Raw genomic sequence first — 19,786 nt, 5'->3', positions numbered from 1 at the left:
TTAAGACCTCCTTCAGAATGCAGGGGTCATGCGAAATGAATGAAAACAGCAGGCCAAATTCAGAGATGATGTACATTAGAGTAATTTACACTTCAATTAAATAGTGCAATTTGCATAATAAGAGGCTGCAATAAAGAGCTGGTAGCAGGGATAGTAACCTAGATTTTACCTCAGGAGTGTTTACACTTTTCTGCTCTAACCCCATGCTGTCATATATAAAGTATAGTGAATTATCCAAATGGCAACTTCTACTGTCATTTTCCTTTACTAAGTCAACAAGCAATAGGCTTCAGAAACAATATTTTTCTATAGGTACCTAATAGAAACAGGATATTTTTTTTGTTGACTGGTTTTGGCAATATCGTACTAGAGGGAGATCCCAAGGGCCTTAATTAATAACTGCTCTTAGAACAAAAGAAACAGAACTATGAGGACATAAAACTATAGTAAATAAGGCTCCAGTGGCAATAGCCCAGAACTAGTTCTCGTGATCTGGCACATGCCACCAGCAGCCCTTCTGCACTTTTAAGGCATCATACCTATCTGTTATACCTACCTGTTGGAGACATGATCAGATTGGCATTACTGTACTACAGTTTGTATAGGTTTAAAAGTCTTGAAGATATACTGAATTATGTCATCCAAAGGTTTATATGAAGCTATAGTAGTTGATGATCTAACCCCAGAAATTATGTACAGGCTGAATATTTTATGTCATATTTATGATCAGCCATGTAAGACTTCTCAAAGGTCAGAAGAGAATTGCACAGTTACACCTGCTTTTAGGCACCTATTTAGCACATATCTTTTTTATCAAGTTTCCATCCACTCTTGTCAGTACACAGATATGATTTATTCCATGTGTGTTTCTCTTTCCTTCTGCATATCATGGTGTGTTGTATCAACAGACGTTTACAGCATTTCCTATATTAGCCAAGACTTTGATGAGCTGTGTTTCAGAGAAACATAAAGTGTATATTAAACAATAGTAAAGACAAGATATCCCCAAAAGGATTAGGACTTTACAGCAGCCCCTGCCCAATGGCACTGTTCTTTGGGGTCGTCATTGACCCTTATCCTTAAGCTTTGTTTCCAGACTCCAGGAGTTGGTAACCTGGAGACTAGCGTTGTGCACTACAGAATCCATCACTGAACACAAGGGATTGACTCACTGTCTCAGTTCACCACAAGGAATCTTTAATAATGCATTGAGCACTGTTGCTCTTCCACTAAGTCAGTCAACATCTGATAATTTTAAATAGAGAAGAAACAGCAAAGTTACTGTATGTGGTGGGTTGACCCTGGCTGGAGGCCAGGTGCCCACCAAAGCTGCTCTATCACTGCTCTCCTCAGCTGCATGTGGGGAGAGAAAATACAACGAAAGGCTCGTGGGTGGAGATAAGGACAGGGAGATCGCTCAGCAATTACCATCACAGGCAAAATAGACTCGATTTGGGAAAAATTAATTTAATTTATTACCAATCCAATCAGAGTAGAGTAATGAGAAATAAAAACTAAATCTTAAAACACCTTCCCCCCACACCTCCCTTCTTCCCTGACTCAACTTCACTCCCGATTTTCTCTGCCTCCTCCCCACAAGCAGCACAAGGCAACAGGGAATGGGGATTGTGGCCTGTTCATCACACGTTGTCTCTGACACTCCTTCTTCCTCAGGGGGAGGACTCCTCACACTCTTCCCCTGCTCCAGCATGGGGTCCCTCCCATGGGAGATAGTTCTCCACAAACTTCTCCAATGTAGGGCCTTCTCACAAACTTCTTCCTTCAGGAACAGACTACTCTACTGTGGGAGTCTGACATGGTCACAAGTCCTGACAGCAAACCTGCTCTAGCACGGGTTCCTCTCTCCAAGGGGCCACAGGTCCTACCAGGAGCCTGCTCCAGCCCAGACTTCACATGGGGTCACAGCCTTTTTTGGGCATCCACCTGCTCCGGTGTGGGGTCCTCCATGGGCTGCAGGTGGATCTCTGCACCACCGTTACCCTCCATGGGCTGCAGGGGGACAGCCTGCCTCACCATGGTCTTCACCACGGGCTGCAGGGGAATCTCTGCTCCGGCGCCTGGCGCACCTCCTCCTCCTCCTTCTTCACTGCGTGTGGTGTCTGCAGAGCTGTTGCTCTCACATATTCTCACTCCTCTTTCCGGCTGCTGTTATGCGTTTTTTCGCCTTCTTAAATATGTTATCCCAGAGGCGCTACCACTGTCGCTGATGGGCTCGGCCTTGGCTAGTGGTGGGTCCATCTTGGAGCTGGCTGCCATTGGCTCCACTGGACATGAGGGGAGTTTCTAGCAGCTTCTCAAAGAAGCCACCCCTGTAGTCCCCCTGCTACCAAAACCTTGCCACACAAATCCCATACACTGTAAAGTAATCATGTCAGTAAACTTTTAAAATGCCATACAACTTCTGAACTCACAAATTTAATTTTTGGAAAATGGGACTTAGGAGAGTTTGCAAAAACAAAAATCTTTTTCAGTGCAGAATCAAAGAAACTCTTCATATTTCAGATAGCCAATGCTAGAGCACAAGTGTAAGGGGGGATTTCACAGATAAAAAACCAGTTTCATTCTCTCCATATGACAAATATATAAAAGCAATTACAGAAAAGAGATTAAAATGGTAAAAGACACTACCAATAAGAAGATTTGTCATTTATCTCTCTTTGGATCACTGCCATGGGATGGCTGCCTTCACTAAGGGTAAGTGATGAGAACAAGATTATTAAAAAAAAAAGCTCTCATCTACTATTCTCAAAACCTACTCTTTTTATTTTCAGTTCTTTTCCTGAAGGCTTTTTTATTATAACTGTTTTGAAATCTGCTTTTTGCCCTCAGGGAAAACTCAAGTGAGTGGTGTGCATTTTAAAGAGAAAAATGGTTTGTCTTGTCCCTTAATCCTGACAACAAAACGCTCTCTCTTTATTTCTTACCATAAGGTTTTTTTGGTGTATCTTTTCCTTTATTTCTGACACTGGTCTTGTTGTACAGTGTGTTCTTAAAAGGGATAGACTTTCACTGTGGAAGTATTACCTCTATACTGAAAAGTCGTGCAGCAAGTAAAAAAAAAAACACTCTCAAGAAGGAATTATTTACTTTATACAAACAAAGCTGGCTGGAATCTCTCTCTCCTTGTTCTCAACATGTTTTTGTAAGGAAAGTAATTTTTGGAAAGTACCTAGTGACGGTGTATTTGAATTCCCAAAATTTTCATCTGATCCTTCTCTCCCATAATATAGAACAGGAACTACTGAAGGTAAAGACAGCCTGATTGACCTAACTGAGAGGACTTATATTTCCTCTGCTTTTATAACATCATTTGAGAATGTAGACATTCTCGCTTACTGCTCAGTATGTCAATATAAAGCCTTCTCTCTCCTTCACCCACTGAAGCAGCTAAGGAATATTAGACCATGGCGAAATATATTTTTGGCAGCATCTCTGCTCTCCCCACAGGCTGACCAGCACCCATGAAACAGCTTGTTATACCTATGAGTGCCCGCAGAAAATCAGGAAGGGAATCATAGTCTGGAATAAAAGTTCACTGTTTTATCTGCTCTCAGGAGAGCAAAGTGCAGATGGAGAAAGTGTAATCTATAGCTTTTTATAGATAGTGACTACCTAATTAGGTCGTATTCTTCATAACTTCCTTGTAATTCTCTAAAATTTTTAATACAACTTTTATGCACCCTTGATACATTAAACACTTGACTTAAAAAAAGCTTACTTTCACTGTTAATTTTTTTCCTATATCTTTATTCTCCTGCTTAAGTTACATGACTTACAGTTAAAACAACCTGGTATTCTCAAAATCTGGGTGGCATGTGATAATTCTCTCATTTTGCATTGCTGGTGCTTTCTGTATTTCTGCCTATGTAGGAACATGATTTGCCTTAAAGGTAACTAATAAAAATTTTTGGTACATTTATATAATAGCCCAATACTTTACATGAAAATTTAATATTACAAACATATTGGGTCAGCTCATAAAAAAAATAAAGACTAAGATTAGGCTAACATTCTCTTCTGTTTTCCATTCATCATTACTTGTAAAAACAAAGTATAAAACTAGCACCTTACCAAAATTAAGTTCAAAGACGGAAGCTTCTTGTCCCTCAGACTGATGGAAAAAATGTTGAGTATCATTTTGCCATGATTTTTGTGCTAACATTATATAATTTTGTGAAGTGAAAGGAAGAATTTATTTTTTTTAATGTAAACCCCCATCATCCCAAATCCTGACACAAAAATGTAAAAATCTCAAAACTTTTTTTTATGAGGAATTTAGAGGATTTTGTGGCTTGGTTTGGTTAGGGTTTTTGATTTGGGGATTTTTTTCTTTTCTTTTTTTCCCTTGTTCACCTTCTGTAACTATTATTGGAGATTTTAAAGACTGAAGCTGAATCACTGGGAGTTCTATAGTCAATCATATCAGAAGGTTTTGCAAAATGCACAAAAAACTAAAAATGGCCAGCCAAAGCTTTGAAGTACTAGTTCTTCAATGCACCCTCAGGCAGCATGGATTTTTTTTTTTACTACTGTTTAAGTGAAGGATTATCACATTTTGAAATCATACTTAGTATTTCAACAAGAAAATACCATGTAGGAAATATAATTTTTGTTAATCTTGGGAACAGAGTATCACAACTGAAGTTTCAAGCTCCTCCACCTGAAAACCTGAGCATATTTCAGCATTTAGACAGAGACTATAGAAAGAGACTATGAATTATAATAGTTCTATCTTTTTCTCCCTACACATTTTGGCGATCTAAATGGCTTTAAAAATCCTAAAAATGCTTTGTCCTTCGATGTCTTTACCCAAGACCATAGAAGTGATTGTAAAAGAGTATATTATCTGTCACAACTGTTGTCGACTAACCTAGAAAAAAAGGTACAGATGAATAGAAAACATTCATCAAGGAAACACAATACATGGCAAAGCCATAAAGCCATACACCTGCCCCTCTGGCGTCTCCATTCTGCACCCTATTCCATACATGAACTGCTTTATTAAAAGATCCCATTAAATTAGGACGTTAGGTATTCAACTTCTCCAGCAGTGCAGTGGATTACTGACGTGTACAAGAACGTACTGTCGTTATACCACAGTCAGGAGAAAAATCTAACAAGAAGGTTACCAAAATAATAATGTTCAAATGGAAAAGCTAACACTCCCATTTCCTTTAGAACTTTCCCCTCCTTTTCAAGCAATCCTGCCTATGGACTTCAGAAAAATGGGGGTGATGTTACAAGTCCATGGCCTTTCTCATCCCAGAAGATTTGACAGAGGTTGTGTTTGACTGAAAATCTTTACTTGTTCCATTTGCTTGTGTAATGCTTCTGCCTGTGACAAGCTATGATGACAAGCAGTAGAATTGTCAAATGGGACAAAAGAATTTAACTATGCAAGTCCAATGACAATTTTTCCTAGGAAGTAAAAACCTACATCACTTCAGCAATACAGGAACTTTCTCATATTTTTTATTATATCCAAAATACGATGGAAGAAAGGGAAATCCAGGCAGTCCAGGGTAAAAAAAATACACTACCCAGTAAATTACAGATGATTTGACTAAAATTTCTTTTCTCTCTTTTTCTCTCCCAATTTCCTTAACAAAATTGTTCATAGAACTAAAACGAGATACCGCATTCCATTTTAAAATGACAGTTTTCATGGGAATTTTTTTTCAAGCACTGAATGCATAATCTCTTATTCCTTCATTACAGCAGCTTTTTATCATACTATGTCCTAGATCCACATCTGTGCCATTTACACTCTTCATAAACCTTGTTTGATCTCGTCTTGTTTGGAAGTCAAAGGAAGTTCAGTGAAAGCTGCTATCAACTAAGCCTTTTGCTCCAACAGATACTACTTGTATTTTTATTTGAAAATTTTGACCAACAGATCATTCAGTGAAATGAATTCACCTGAAACAGACTTATTTCACTGCTAGTATCTCGATAGGAGAACATTGCCAGCATTAATACTTGGGTGTTTTTTTCAGAAAGTAAATAGGAGAGAATTTTTGCCATTAATATTGAAATCTTTGAACTCACTCTTCGCACTATTCTTAATAAAACTTCACAAAATTTAAAGTATAAATAGAACGATATGTTCCGTAACTTAAGACTGAATTTTATTTAAATTAAATTTGTTTTTATGACTGTCACTCTTGTATCTCTCATTTGACTCTCATAGTGCACAATGCAATTAAATCATAGAACTGACTCCAAATGCTCAACATACAGAACTCCTAGTGAAGCAGATGAGAGACATTCAGCATGCAATGAGAATAGGGAAAGAGTGAGCCACTATTAAAAAAAAAAAAAAATGAATCAAATGTCAACACTTATTTTTTTTAGTTATCATTCTTGCAATCATGGACAATGAAGTGCACTTAATGGTCTACAGATACCCGTGTTCCAACTAACTTGTAGCCAAAAAATTTCTTTCAGAATTTTGTCATGAAAAGAGAGATGTAATTCACTGGAAAACTGCAGCTTAGTTAAGAAAAAAGCAAGCAACAATATGTTAATACATAGTTCTTTTAAGATATAGCTAATACTCTACTGGCTTATGAGCTGCTACACATTTACAGGGGGAGAAAAATACAATTATCACAGTTCTAACTTGGGTGGACAGCCTACAATTTTTGACTATGTTAGATAATATTAGTGAAAGAAAAAACTGCAAATGAAATGACATTTAGGGTGAAACGCAATAATTCAAGAGCAGCTTTAGACCTTTCCCAGCAAATACTTAAGTGGGCAGAATTCATAACAACTTCAATTACTGGTTCTAGCAAAAGTCTGTCTCATATTTACTTTTCTCTCTTCTCTCTGCAGAAAACCATATTTCACACAGTGACAGATGAAAATTAGCAGGTCTTTTTCCTCTGAGAAAAGTTTCTTTTTGCTTGCAATGTGTATTTCCGTTGTTAAGTAAGACTTAGCATATTTTTTTAGTCAAAGCTTTTGAAAAGGCTACAGTGTCACAAAGAAATGCTTTCAAATTAAAAGCCAGTGGCTAACTAGCAAACTGCACCGAAGAACACCAGCATTTTAAAAGCTTGTCCTGCACTCAGTAGGGCAGGTTCTTAGGCAGTGTAAATCCCAACAGCTCTTACCACAATGGTGCCACAACATTTTACACAGGCTGAAAATCTCATGCTGGTTTTGTCACAGAATGCATAGATAGGTTCATCTTTTTAATGTATCTTTTGTAAAGACTTATCTGCAGCAAACTTCAAAGCATCCTTGAAAACCTCCAAAACAAATGTTGAGATATGTAAAATAAAATAAAAAGTATTAGATGACAGGACAAATAGGTGACCATTGTATTCTTCTCCTCCCTTCTCACAACTCACAAGTTATGTGGGTGGGGTTCATGCACAGTAAGCCAAGTTCACATTTTGCAGTAATAGTAACGCTGGACATCTGTAAAAATTCTTTTAATGGAAGTACATTTTAAGGGCATGAAAATTCTTCCAGAAATGCGCTTACCTCTTCCAGAGCAAGGTAAATTAGAATTTCCTTGGCATTTCTTAGCACTTTCCTCAACTGACAATGGACAAGAACGTGGATGTTCACACTTCTTCCCAGTCCATCCTTCTTTACAGTCACACCTTCCACAATTACACTGTCCATGACCTTTACAATGAATATAATTAAAGATTAGCCTCCATACTGACGATAGCTATTTAAACCTCATGATTAGATTAACTTTATCAAAGTTACGGTTTCACTAAATAATCAGACTGGCAAAAAATACAATCCGTTTGCTGTATCTAGTTTTTCTGAAAATAGCACTGGTCTATTTTGAGTGCTCTTTGAACCATCTACTGGGCTGCATCAAAAGCAGCATGGCCAGCAGGTCGAGGGAGGTGGTTCTGCCCCTCTACTCTGCTCTCGTGAGACCCCACCTGCAGTATTGTGTCCAGCTCTGGAGCTCTCAGCACAGGGAAGACATGAACCTGTTGGAGCGGGTCCAGAGGAGGGCCACAAAGATGATCAGAGGGCTGGAACAACTCTCCTATGAAAACAGGCTAGGAGAGTTCAGGTTGTTCAGCCTGGAGAAGAGGAGGCTCCAGGGAGACCTTATTGTGGCCTTTCAGTACTTAAAAGTGGGCCTACAGGAAAGATGGGGACAAACTTTTTAGCAGGGTCTGTTGCGATAGAACAAGGAGTAATGGTTTTAAACTAAAAGAGGGTAGATTGAAACTAGATAGAAGGAATAAATTTTTTTACAATGAGGGTGGTGAACACTGAAACAGGTTGCCCAGAGAGGTGGTAGATGCCCCATCCCTGAAAACATTCAAGGTCAGGTTGGACGGGGGTCTGAGCAACCTGATCTACTTGAAGATGTAGAGGGGGGTTGGACTAGATGACCTTTAAAGGTCCCTTCCAACCCAAACTATTCTGTGATTCTGTGATTCTATGATTCTATATTTCCTTTTAATATTTTTTCTTAAGGGATGTTTTGCCACTTGGCACACACTCCTCATGCAAAAGAGTGGAATAGACGTTACAAAGACACATTTCACCACTGTCTGGAAAAGTGGGGCTGTCATAAGGCAGTATTTCATTTACCTTTACGTTATTCTTTTTCTACCACAGTTGCAGCGTATTCTCTAAGTAATATATCAATACCATCTTTTATCCACTTGCAATCAACATGATCCACTGGAAACCAGCAATGTCACACCAATTCCAAGTCTCAAATCAGTGCTTCTGCTGAATAGTGATGCGCAAATAACAAAATATTGGATATAATCAATTCCTATTTCAATAGGGCAGTTGGATGTAGTTTTGGTATCTTATTAGCTAACTTTACTCTTCCTGACCACGTCTGAACATAGCAACATAAACACAACTTTCACTGTGCAAGTTGAGGTGAGAAAAAGCAACTGAACTCCATAGAACCTTTTCTGGAAAGTTGTTTTTAAAAACTGTGACAGCCAAGAATTTAGAGGTGAATCCCTCCTGAGAACTTAACCTAGAAAGCCATCCAAACAATTTCCTCTGTATGAATGGTAACATATCCGGACCAAGAGAAAACAAGCTAATTTCCCAGGTCCCTTCATCATGAGCCTAATGCTTTTTGCACAAAGCAGTGGGATTCTGGCAATACAAAATGTTCCTTGCACTGGATGAGGAAAGCTTGAGTGTCAGCAAAAACATTCCTTGCCACAAAATCAAATATTTATTTTCATGAGCTCTGACAGCAGGTTAGATCTTCTTTCACAATTTTCACATAGTCATCATTCACTGGACACGGGACCCCAAAGCATTGTTCTGATGTCCACTTGTCTATCCATGGTCTTCTTGAAAACCACAGCAACACAGAAATATAATATAAGACTGGCTTACACAACATTTTGAAACCATATGCATTTACCAGTTCACAAGGAGAAAAGGCATGGAAGCAAACATTCTATGAGTTATCAGAGTAGTTCCCAGAATACAAGTCTTATTAATTTCACAAGAATAACTTTTCCTTACATTAGTTACTTGTTTTCCTTGAAAAGCGTTACAGGCTTCCTCTACTTTAGAGGGTAGATTTAGATTAGATATGAGGAAGAAATTCTTTACCGTGAGGGTGGTGAAACACTGGAACAGGTTGCCCAGGGAAGTTCTGGATGCCCCCTCCCTGGAAATATTCAAGGTCAGGTTGGACGAGGCTCTGAGCAACCCAATCTACTTGAAGATGTCCCTGCTCATTGCAGGGGAGGGTTGCACTAGATGACCTTTAAAGGTCCCTTCCAACCCAAGCCTTTCTGTGATTCTGTCCCTTGCTTTCATATGTACCTGCTGATAGGTTGCAAATTAGACATGTGTTCCCTGATCCAGATAGATACTTATGAGAGGATGATGTTCTTTCATATAATATTTTCTTTGTTAGAGCCACAGCAACAGAGCTAATGAGATGAGTGAATGCAGGAATTTTCTTATGGAAGCCTTTTTTCTTTCTATGTCAAGTCGTGAAAGCTATTCTCTCTTTAAAGGAAGAGAATCACTTTAATGTTGCAAACACTTCTGAAATAAAATCATTCAGTAACATACTGAACAGCACTTCAGATGTTAAAAGAAGGTACCCGGTTGCCAATATGAGGTACTGCAAATTGACAGTCACCCCAAGCCATATGAAGCTTCTGGAGGGAGCTGCTGTTGTGTGATGTTAAATCCTCACAGCAGGGCTGTCAATTCCTGTCATTTGTAGTTTATGAAATAAACATAGCATTTCATTCAGCTACAGTAAAACTCTCTACATGTAAAGATGATTTCCTATAATTTCAATCTGCTACTCAGGACAATGGGATTCCCTGTCTCTACCTATTAGGTAGGCAGCACAAGACAGAAAAAGTTTTCTATATCAGCTCTGTTTGATGTAGGTTTTAAGAGAGCTGGATTATTTTTCCTAAACTGACTAATCCCTCTTGGATTCATTCTAAATCAATTTACAAATAACTGTGAGAAAAATTAGGATATTTTGCAGACACACCTAATGCATACACACTTTGTGCACTAAGTAAATTTATTTCACATAAACAAACAAAAAAGCTGTCCAGTTACAATTCTGCTAGTAAATCCTTGATTTAATTGCAAATCCTGTCTACTACAATAAACAAAAGTGAATACTTATGTACCTTGTCCATGTTATAGTCCTTGTCCAAACAGCAGGACTATAAGACACTGTTCACCCAGATTCATGTGAAAGTGGAGTTTTGCACAATCTGTTTGAGGAATGCGTACTCGGATGGCCAGCTAAGGCTAAATTAGGCTTTTCTAAAACATAAGAATTAGAAGTAGCATGAAAATTTTTCCTGACTAGAAAGAAAAAATGAGCTATACTTCAACATGGGTTTTAGTTACATCCAGTGAGCCATATGGGCACCTCCTTTTGTGTCTCTCGTAAGGTTTGTTCATTTGCAGTTATGTCTCTGTAATAAAGAACACTGTACCAGTCCTTAATCCAATGTCGAAAGGAAGTATCTTCCCCCCAACCTTTTGTAGCTGTCCATACTGTCTTTCACTCTGCTTTCTTACGGCCGCTACCACCCCGGGCAGCAGCAGCAATGGCAATGATGTCCGTGAAAGAGGGAGTTCGAGCCCTGCTTCAGTGATGCAGCATTAGCTGTAGATGCCACGGGTTTGCTTTAATCTAATTAGGTTTGAAAGTCTTGTGCTCACCCTTAACTACAGAACACATTTACCACGTTGGTTTTTAGCTTTGTATTCCTTAGCTGACGCTGACATTTTGATTGGTCCCTGAGTGCTAAAAACATACTCAGCAGCACAATAATACATTCAAAAATGGACGACATCCCAAAGTCAATCCTCCTGCTGCTCTCATGACTGCAGTTCTACAACCTTCCAGCTTATTAATTAAATAAACCTATATAACATTTGTAGGTGGCTGAAACAGTAACAAGCAAATGAATTCACTGAAGGTTTTTAGAAATGCTTTTCTTTTTTCCCCCTCATTTTATGAGCTAGTGATTCATCAATATTTATTAAGAAAAATACACAGAAGTTCAGAAACCTTCCACCTTTATAACAGGAAGAGGCGAAGCATTTTATGTATCACGTTTGTTTCAGTCTTCTCTCCCTATTTCAGCCAACTCCTACGGTATTTCTATGAGGGATCTCTCGTTCTAGCAATAGGAGAATATACCACATCATTATTTTCCTTGATGTGACTGCAGTCTTCCTATTATTAATTAGGCCAGATCAGATTTCTACAGGACGCATTAGAGCTGACAACCCGTAATCTGTCAAGTCCCTTTGAAACCACCTCACTTATTTTTCCCAAATTCCTATGTGTACAAATTGCATGCTGCGTATTGATCAAAGTCCTTCTCTCCTGCCCAGCATTAGCATCTTCATCAATAACTATACAAAATTGTATGCAGGGTCTCGCTCAGAATGTCAGCTTTTGTTAACGGATACATGGAGCCTCAATCTAAATACACTGCAAGCCTTGGATGGCTGGGTGGATGTTAACTAATTTGAACATAATGCTCTGAAGTACAAGTAGAAGAAAAAAGGAAGGTGAAAGTGTCTAAGACGTACAGTCAGTGATGTGTAGCTGGACCAACACATTCATATTTTCCACATATTGATGCTCTACTGGTTCTCAGGCCAATTGGTACTCACAAGGTACTGTTTTTCATTAACTCATTAATTCACTTTTCCACTTTTCCTTCCTCTCACTTGTCCTCTCCCTGCCATATAACATGAAATAACAAATAAAACTTGATCTAACAAATTTTCAAATTTAAATTTCCCCAAGGAAAGATATATATATTTATTTTATTTATTTTTAAAGTTTTGACCATTCTCCAATTTATGTTGGGTTACACTGAAGACAACGGTATTCAGAAGGGAGATGTGCACCTAAAAGTATTTAATCTTTACAGAATTTCATTAAAAGGCATAGAAAAAAAGACTTGTTTTAAGAAAGCTTTAGAACAGAATTTTTTTTTTTTTCCAAAATAATGTCTTTTAATTTAAAAAGTCCACTCCCCAAAAAACCCAGCTAAAGCTTGGTATGTTTTAAGCTAGGAAAATGAGAATTGGAGCACTAAGGAAGATCAGACCTAATGGATGCTTCTGTCATAAAACTACACATAAGTTCCATTTATATATATTCCTTACCTGAACAGAAGTCATCAGAATATCTATCGTACACTGCTTTGCAGTTTCTTTCATCACACTCACAAGTATCTCCATGAATATCTCCCCAATCACCAGTTGGGTCCACATCATGGCATGTGCATTCCCCACATACACATGTGCCTAGGAAAGAGAAAAAAAAAAAAAAAAAAAAAGAGGCAGAGATAGAAAATTAACTGAGCAATTTAGAGTAATAATAGCTTGATTACAGGAATTTACACTTGTGAATCTTCTGCTCTCACAGGAGTGCAGTTCTAAAGCTGCAAGTGTTAATCATGAGCGTATGCTCATCTTCTATGATTTAAAACCTTCTATGATCATTTAGTAACAGCACTTTATACAAACAAGTTGGCTTCCTGCTCAAGTTTCTTTTTGCTGTTGAGCCTTGTTAGGGATCAACAGAGAAAAGGAGTGCACAGAACAGTCGTAAATCTTTGACATCAACAGTAATTTGCCCTGACACTAATGACAATAAAAATCAATGCTGTTTAAATGATTTGGGCTTGGGCACAGTGGATAATTAATGATTGTTAAAGCATAAACATTTAAACTAAGATGCAATCCAAATTCTAATCCAGCTGAAAATGTCTAGGAGAGCATTCTTGCCCTAAGAAGAACATCGGCACAGACCTACATGAAAATGGTACTTTCCCACTTTTCCCAAGTCAATACTCAGGGCCACACCCCGTTGTTTACAATAAGAAGGGAAATGTGAAATATGACAGAGATACTAATTCGGCACAAGCTCACGGATATATAGACAACACGCATCCTACTTACTTAGGAAAAATCAGAACAAAAAAGACAATTTCCTTATTCAGAAGCTGCCTAACCTTACAGCTGCATGCAGTTCATTTCCTGGAGGGTAGCTTCACCTTCTGCTACTCCACCAAAGCCTTTGCCTTATTATTCAGATTACTCTGAACAATACAATACCTTTGAGGACAACGGGGCAGGGTGACTAAAGACCACACATAGATATGGGCACATTCTCTAAAAAGAGAAGGTCTACACAATTGTGCATGCATGACATTTACATGAAGCAGGAAGAGCTACTGCCCTGTTTTGTGATAAAGCCACCGGGACAGCCCTCAAGAAATTTGCACCTGATTTTTTTATACTTTCACAATTCAGTGATGTTAATGAAGGAGAAGAAAAAAAAAAAAAAACCAAAAAAAAACAACAACAAACAAACAAAACAACCCAGAAAATAAGGAAACACCTCTGGAGAGTGATTAAACCGCCCAGAAACGACTTCAGAGTGAATTTGGATCAGCTGTCCTGGATATTGGAATGCAAAAAAACATCTCACCAAAATTTAAAAAATCTAAATGTTCACCTCTGGTCTTAGCTGGCTGACTAGACAGTTGGTGGAAAGATACAGACAATGTATCCATCTTAGCACTGAAGGATGCTGGACAGCAAGGTTAGCCTCAGTATTTTATTTTTGGAAGGCTCAAGACTGACAAGATGAATTGCACCTATATCACAAGACGTATAAACACAGAAAACTGGGCAAGCAGGAACTAAAGAGAGTATAAATACTGTATTGGAAAGCAACTTTATGTAGTCAAAAAGCCTACAAAATTTTTATGTTGATAAAATCACAAATACATGAAAAGCTAAAAATATAGAAGTATCCCATGAATGTACCTTTGTATAGGAGTTTGTAGCTATTCAGAATGTCAGCTATACTGTTTATCCTCATTTCCCCCAATTACAATGTAGATTTTAATAAATACTTGCACATTAAAATTTCAAATTTGAACAAAAAATTGCTTTGAGAATAAATTCTTTGACAATAAATTACTTTCTCAGTGCAAAGCAAGCATCTGATCTGAAGCCACTTGGATATTTAATATTCCCAGAATTACACAAAGTTTTTTACTTCTAAAGTCCCAAGACTAAATCAGCCTACATGATCTCTCAATCTTTCAATTTCCTCATAATTAAGAGAAGAGAGTTTTCTAAATGCTCTCAGGATAATTAGATGTTCACACTGTAGCAGGTTTTGTCGGTAGAGATGTTTTTGAGAGAGGTGTCTATGTGACTTGCACTTATGTTCTACTGTAATTATTCTGGACTATTGCCAAAAAAATAACATTTTTTTAAACTCCTTGTTCAATGAAGCCAAACATAGCACGTAGTGAAAAGCAACCTTATTTTGTGCTGCCTTTTTTTTTTTTCCACAAAATGGCAAAATTAGACAGAACTATAAGGTAAAATTCAAATTCTGTAACTTTGTGCAAATAAAACTCCGTGTAGTTAGAAATATTGTGTGAAGTCTGCCTTTCCAGCTCTGTATGCATTCCACAGCATTGTTACTGAACACTTCTTTGTTGTTTTCTCGGGTTGCAGTGGAAACTAAAAGGTTTGTGTTTTCATTTTCCCTGTTCAATTGTGTGTCCTTGGTCTTCTTTAAGAGTGTGTTGACATACAGTCCTGTTGGCCTTACAGCACCAGTCCTTTAAAAGTCAAAAATCTACCAATATTTTATTTTGCAGGATAGGTGTCTCACCAAAGCAGATATACTAACAAATTATCCTGCTCGGTCTTACCACAAAAATGAAGGATGAAAACAAGTTGGGTCAGCTTAAACCAAAAATGGGTGTGGATTTGTATAAGTTTATACCTAAACACAGGTATCTACCCACTCACTTGGAAACATATATCCAGGTTTGAAATAAGTGAGAACAAACTAGAAACTATCAGCAAACACAATCTATGACCTACTGCAGAAAATGCATATTGTAAAATAAAAGCAAGCTGTATAGATACGCGTAGAAGGAACGTGCAAATGCCACACCTCTGTTGCTGCAGATTTTGCCATCTGGAGATGTGCATCTTTTCTTGATCTCCCAGGGGGTGATGTCACACTGGAATTCACATTTATCTCCATGCCAACCAGCCTCACAGTAACAGTTTCCACAGTAACACTTTCCATGGCCTTAACCCAAAACAAATTTTATACAGTGAGAAAGAGGCAAGTTTTCAAAAGGCATTAACAATTTACTCTGTTTTGATCTTTTCTTTTAAAAACTTTTAGTGCTACACTCAGAATAGAAAAAATTTATAGACCATATATGCCTACATAAAATAAGACAAAGGATATCTGAATTATACTTTTCCCCAAGTCAATTTTAGAACATGTTTTCATTTAATCACAGATTAAATCTAATCAATAAACACTAAGAAAACAACACTAACGTTTTTGTATTTGTAGGCTTAATTTTTGAAACTTTATATGTTAATTTGGAAGACGGTAAATGTAATAGTTAAAATTTAAGCACAGCTTTAAATGTTAAGACAGGACACACTTGCCCAGCGTAGTGGGCATGTCTAAGAAAGCGTTGTGTGTTCTGACCACTCAGAAAATTCCAGCAGAGGGACCTTGATTTACTGCAAAGTGTCTACATTGTATATGGCTTCCCTTCTTACCATTTAAGAAGATTTTTGAACTTGGATAAACCATTTCATGAAAAATGAGAATTAGTAAAATGAACCTTTTAGATGTTTGTTTAACAAACCACACATCTACCAAAAAGATAGTTAGGTCATCTGAGGTTTGAGGTAACCAACTCCTGAACATTTTGATCCACTAAGGTACTTCTGCTATGCGCTTCAATGACACAAACCATTTCAATTAAGTAGCTGCAACTCTTCCTAATCTTAAAGCCGTAAATTAATTCTTCACCAGAAATATCAAGTCAGGATCTTGTCCTTTTTTCCCTCTAGGTATGTTAAGCTTAGTGGGCCTGGTTGTCTCTATTACAGCCTGGTCAATTTATACCCTTAACTATCAAGACTGAAAATTTAGGCCTGTGGAATACAATTTTCTCCTGTTTTTACAATTACACATGAAATTTGCATTACAATTGTTTGGTTACATGTCAAAAAATAACAGAAGATAACAATACCATCTTACAGAGATAACTAAACAGCAAAGACAGTCTAAAATAATGCTTATTACCAAAAGGTTGTTCTTTAACAGTGGACAAGAAATAAAGGGAAAAACAGTGGAGTAAATTAATTTGATCTACTGGTGATTTTTGCAGATTAAAACATAGTGATTTCATGATTCACTCACACTTGTATAGTCCTCTAATAAATATGAATTAAATGATACATTTGCTCTTGACTGAAGAAAAAATCACTCCATTAGACCAAAAAAGCCTTAGATAAAAAAGATCAGCATCAAAATTTAACTTGTTAGAAACTATGATACTTTATTAAAAATAAGCTGCAACTTGATTCCAAGGTTTATGCAACCTTAAATAAAAAGTGATAACAGTCAACTGACTGATCAAAATCCAGCTGAGGCTGGAAAACCTTGATACATCTTTGTAACTCTGCCCTACCTAAGAATTGATTTGCTGAAAAAAAATGCAGTCCCCTTGCGCAAAGATTAAAATGCACGTTATCCATATCTCAGCATGGTATTCTATGCTTGTGCAGGATAAAATCCCAGCTCACAGCTGCAGGCTTTAGAAACGTGTGTGTAAATAGAAGCTTTTGGGTTTTCATTAGTTTCATCCTTCTGAGTTGGCTTTCTTTGAAGACAATTAAAATCTTCAAGACCTCTCTATACCTCCAAGGGCAATAAAGGGTATGTAGCAACTAAGTAGGTGCTACACAAACTGTGAAAGTACAACAGGCGCTGATTAGGTTCACCCTGTCTGTGGAGAGTACCCAGGGGCTGTCGCCAGCTAAGCAGAACTGGGTTGGAACACCGTTTCTTTATTACTTCATAAATAAAACTAAGTGATTCCTGTGGTGCAAATCCTGTGGAAGGAAAGATGGCATCCAGGGTATAAAAGGAGACATCGGGATGGGAGAGAGAAGCAATAACCAGATAGGCATGTGGGGTCTGCTTTTTCTGTGATGGAATTATGTATCTTTGACCTTCAAGTCATGTGCTGTCCATTTTTTCTGCATAAGGTGTAGTTCAACACACGGTTATGTACTGTAGACGTTTGTTAGGAAGCAAAGCAAAACCTTAACACTCACAACCTAACCAAGTCAAGCCCACCATTGGTTTATATCTTAGATTTACTTTAGAAGGCTCCAAACCTTACATAAGGTATCAGGGCTTTTATACTGATGAATCACAGACCTCAGAGACTTACCAACAATTTTTTTGTCCTTTTATATCAGCATACTTTGATTTCTGCATACACATAAAACTAGTTCTTTACAGAGATGCATCTGGTCTGTTTTGGAATATGGCACCACTGGATTAAACAAAGGGAAATAAAAGCTAAAAAAAACCCCTAAATATAAATGAGCAGCAACACAGGTGGGGAAAAAAACCTGACAAAAATAGCAGAAGGAGAATTTACTGGAACTAAATTAATGGCAATTTTTTATCATATTTGGTACCATATGTAATGGTTACAAGCAAATAAATATAAATGGAATAACTGGCACAGAAAAATTAATGCCATCCACTCATTTTATTTTAGACAATTACTGGAAATATTGTACTGGATTTGGACTTCAGGGGACCATTCTGTTTACCCTCATTTAAAATCCCTATGTAGTCCTATGCAAAAAAAAAATTTCTTTTGCCTTCAAAGGCACTTAAATAAATAGAATTTATTTTGTTCTCTGTGTAAGGATAAAGACAGATAAAGCTATTTAACAGAAGTACTCTCTCTCTTTATACACACACAGAGCAAGCACTATTATCAGAGTATGAATAGTGTAAGAGCACTTCTGAACCCTCCTATACACATACAGACACAGTATGCATGCCTACAGCTTGAAAAATATTTATAGCACCTTCCAGTTCAAGGACAAGCCCCCCAGTAATATAGGCAACAACATTTATAATGCCATAAACAGTGTGTATTGTACAACATTTAATTGCAGGTTCCTATCTTACAATGAAATGAAAGCACAGTTTGAACTCTCGTTGCTTTTCTACCAATCAGCAGAGTTCACTCCATCTTATTCTCTTGCCTTTCCTATCATAGGTGAAATTTTTCTTCATTCATTCCTTTTCCTTTTTATCTCCTGAATTGCTTCTGAGTTCTCATCCTGCATTTTGCTTCCTTGACAAAATTCTTAATAATCTTTTTTTCTATTGTTTTTTCTTTTTCTGTGTCCTCCATCTTGCTCTCATCTGTGCCAGAAAGCATTCACATTTCTTGTATTCTACCAAAGACAGACACACTAAGCTATGAATTACCTTAGTGAATTACCTTGTATAATCCTCTTTGCGGTTCTTCCAAAAAGAGGAGGAGGTCACAGGATTTTTTCATTCTTTAACTTCCTGCTTAGCTCATTTTTGCATCTGAAATTCCCACTTACAATTTGCAAGCTAAATTCTTGCAAATATAGTTACTTTTATTCTAAGTCATACATTCAGTAAAGACATTTTGTAGGTCCACACAATTAAATGATTTTATAACAGCCTGTATTAATCTTCACCATTCTTCTTGTGCTCACTAAAATACATACCTGTACAAATCTCTTCTGTCTCATCATCTATGCATTCTCTGTCATCACATTCACAAAATTTACCATAGACCAGTCCATTTCCTTCTGAGTTTGCACATTTACACCTGCCACACTGACATGTGCCTGTAAACATTTAAGACAGTACTCGGTGAGTGCAGTTTATGGAAAGAGTTTAATTATTCCACCAAAGGTGGTACATATTTTATTTCTGAGAAGGCTGAAATCTAAAGACCATCCAGCCAAGTAAAGACAGACACAGAAACAATCCATATCAACAAAAAGCCTAATCTTAGCTGTAAACAGATACAACATTCAAGAGGTTCATTTTTAATAAGGAGCACCATGTTTTCCTAAGTAAAATTCACTCCTGGAGTTGTCTGTCTGAGGGATGGAGTCAGCTTCGGATATTGTATCTTCTGCTGACTGAAAGAAGAAAAATTAACTTGGTCATCTTCTCAAGAATGAAGCTTGGTTTTGACCAGTTCCACAGCTATGTCACATGCAAGTAACAGGGTATAGCTACTGAGGACCTGAAAATATGTCTGCCTAAGTTCATAAAGTCCTTTGCACTCTAGTCTCTAGTCCCTTTTCTACAGCTATGCTGTGAGGACTGAGATTTTTTAACTATAGCCTTGGA

The 19,786-nt window shown here is 37.5% G+C and overlaps 1 protein-coding gene across 1 annotated transcript in view; it reads right to left on the bottom strand.

Annotated features, from left to right (window-relative positions):
- The window catches only part of ITGBL1 (integrin subunit beta like 1), a 154,514-nt gene that overhangs the window by 65,865 nt on the left and 68,863 nt on the right, over window positions 1-19,786 (bottom strand). The window contains exons 4-7 of the mRNA XM_054215465.1: window positions 19,150-19,272; window positions 15,494-15,634; window positions 12,670-12,810; window positions 7,516-7,662 (exon numbers count right to left, since the gene is read on the bottom strand). Coding sequence (XP_054071440.1) covers window positions 7,516-7,662; window positions 12,670-12,810; window positions 15,494-15,634; window positions 19,150-19,272 — 552 coding nt within the window. The remainder of the gene's footprint in view (window positions 1-7,515; window positions 7,663-12,669; window positions 12,811-15,493; window positions 15,635-19,149; window positions 19,273-19,786) is intronic.

Source organism: Rissa tridactyla, chromosome 1 (genome assembly GCF_028500815.1).
Source record: "Rissa tridactyla isolate bRisTri1 chromosome 1, bRisTri1.patW.cur.20221130, whole genome shotgun sequence".
NCBI lineage: Eukaryota > Metazoa > Chordata > Aves > Charadriiformes > Laridae > Rissa > Rissa tridactyla.
The sequence above is the reverse complement of the archived record's forward strand: the minus strand, read 5'-3'. Positions and strand labels throughout refer to the sequence as shown.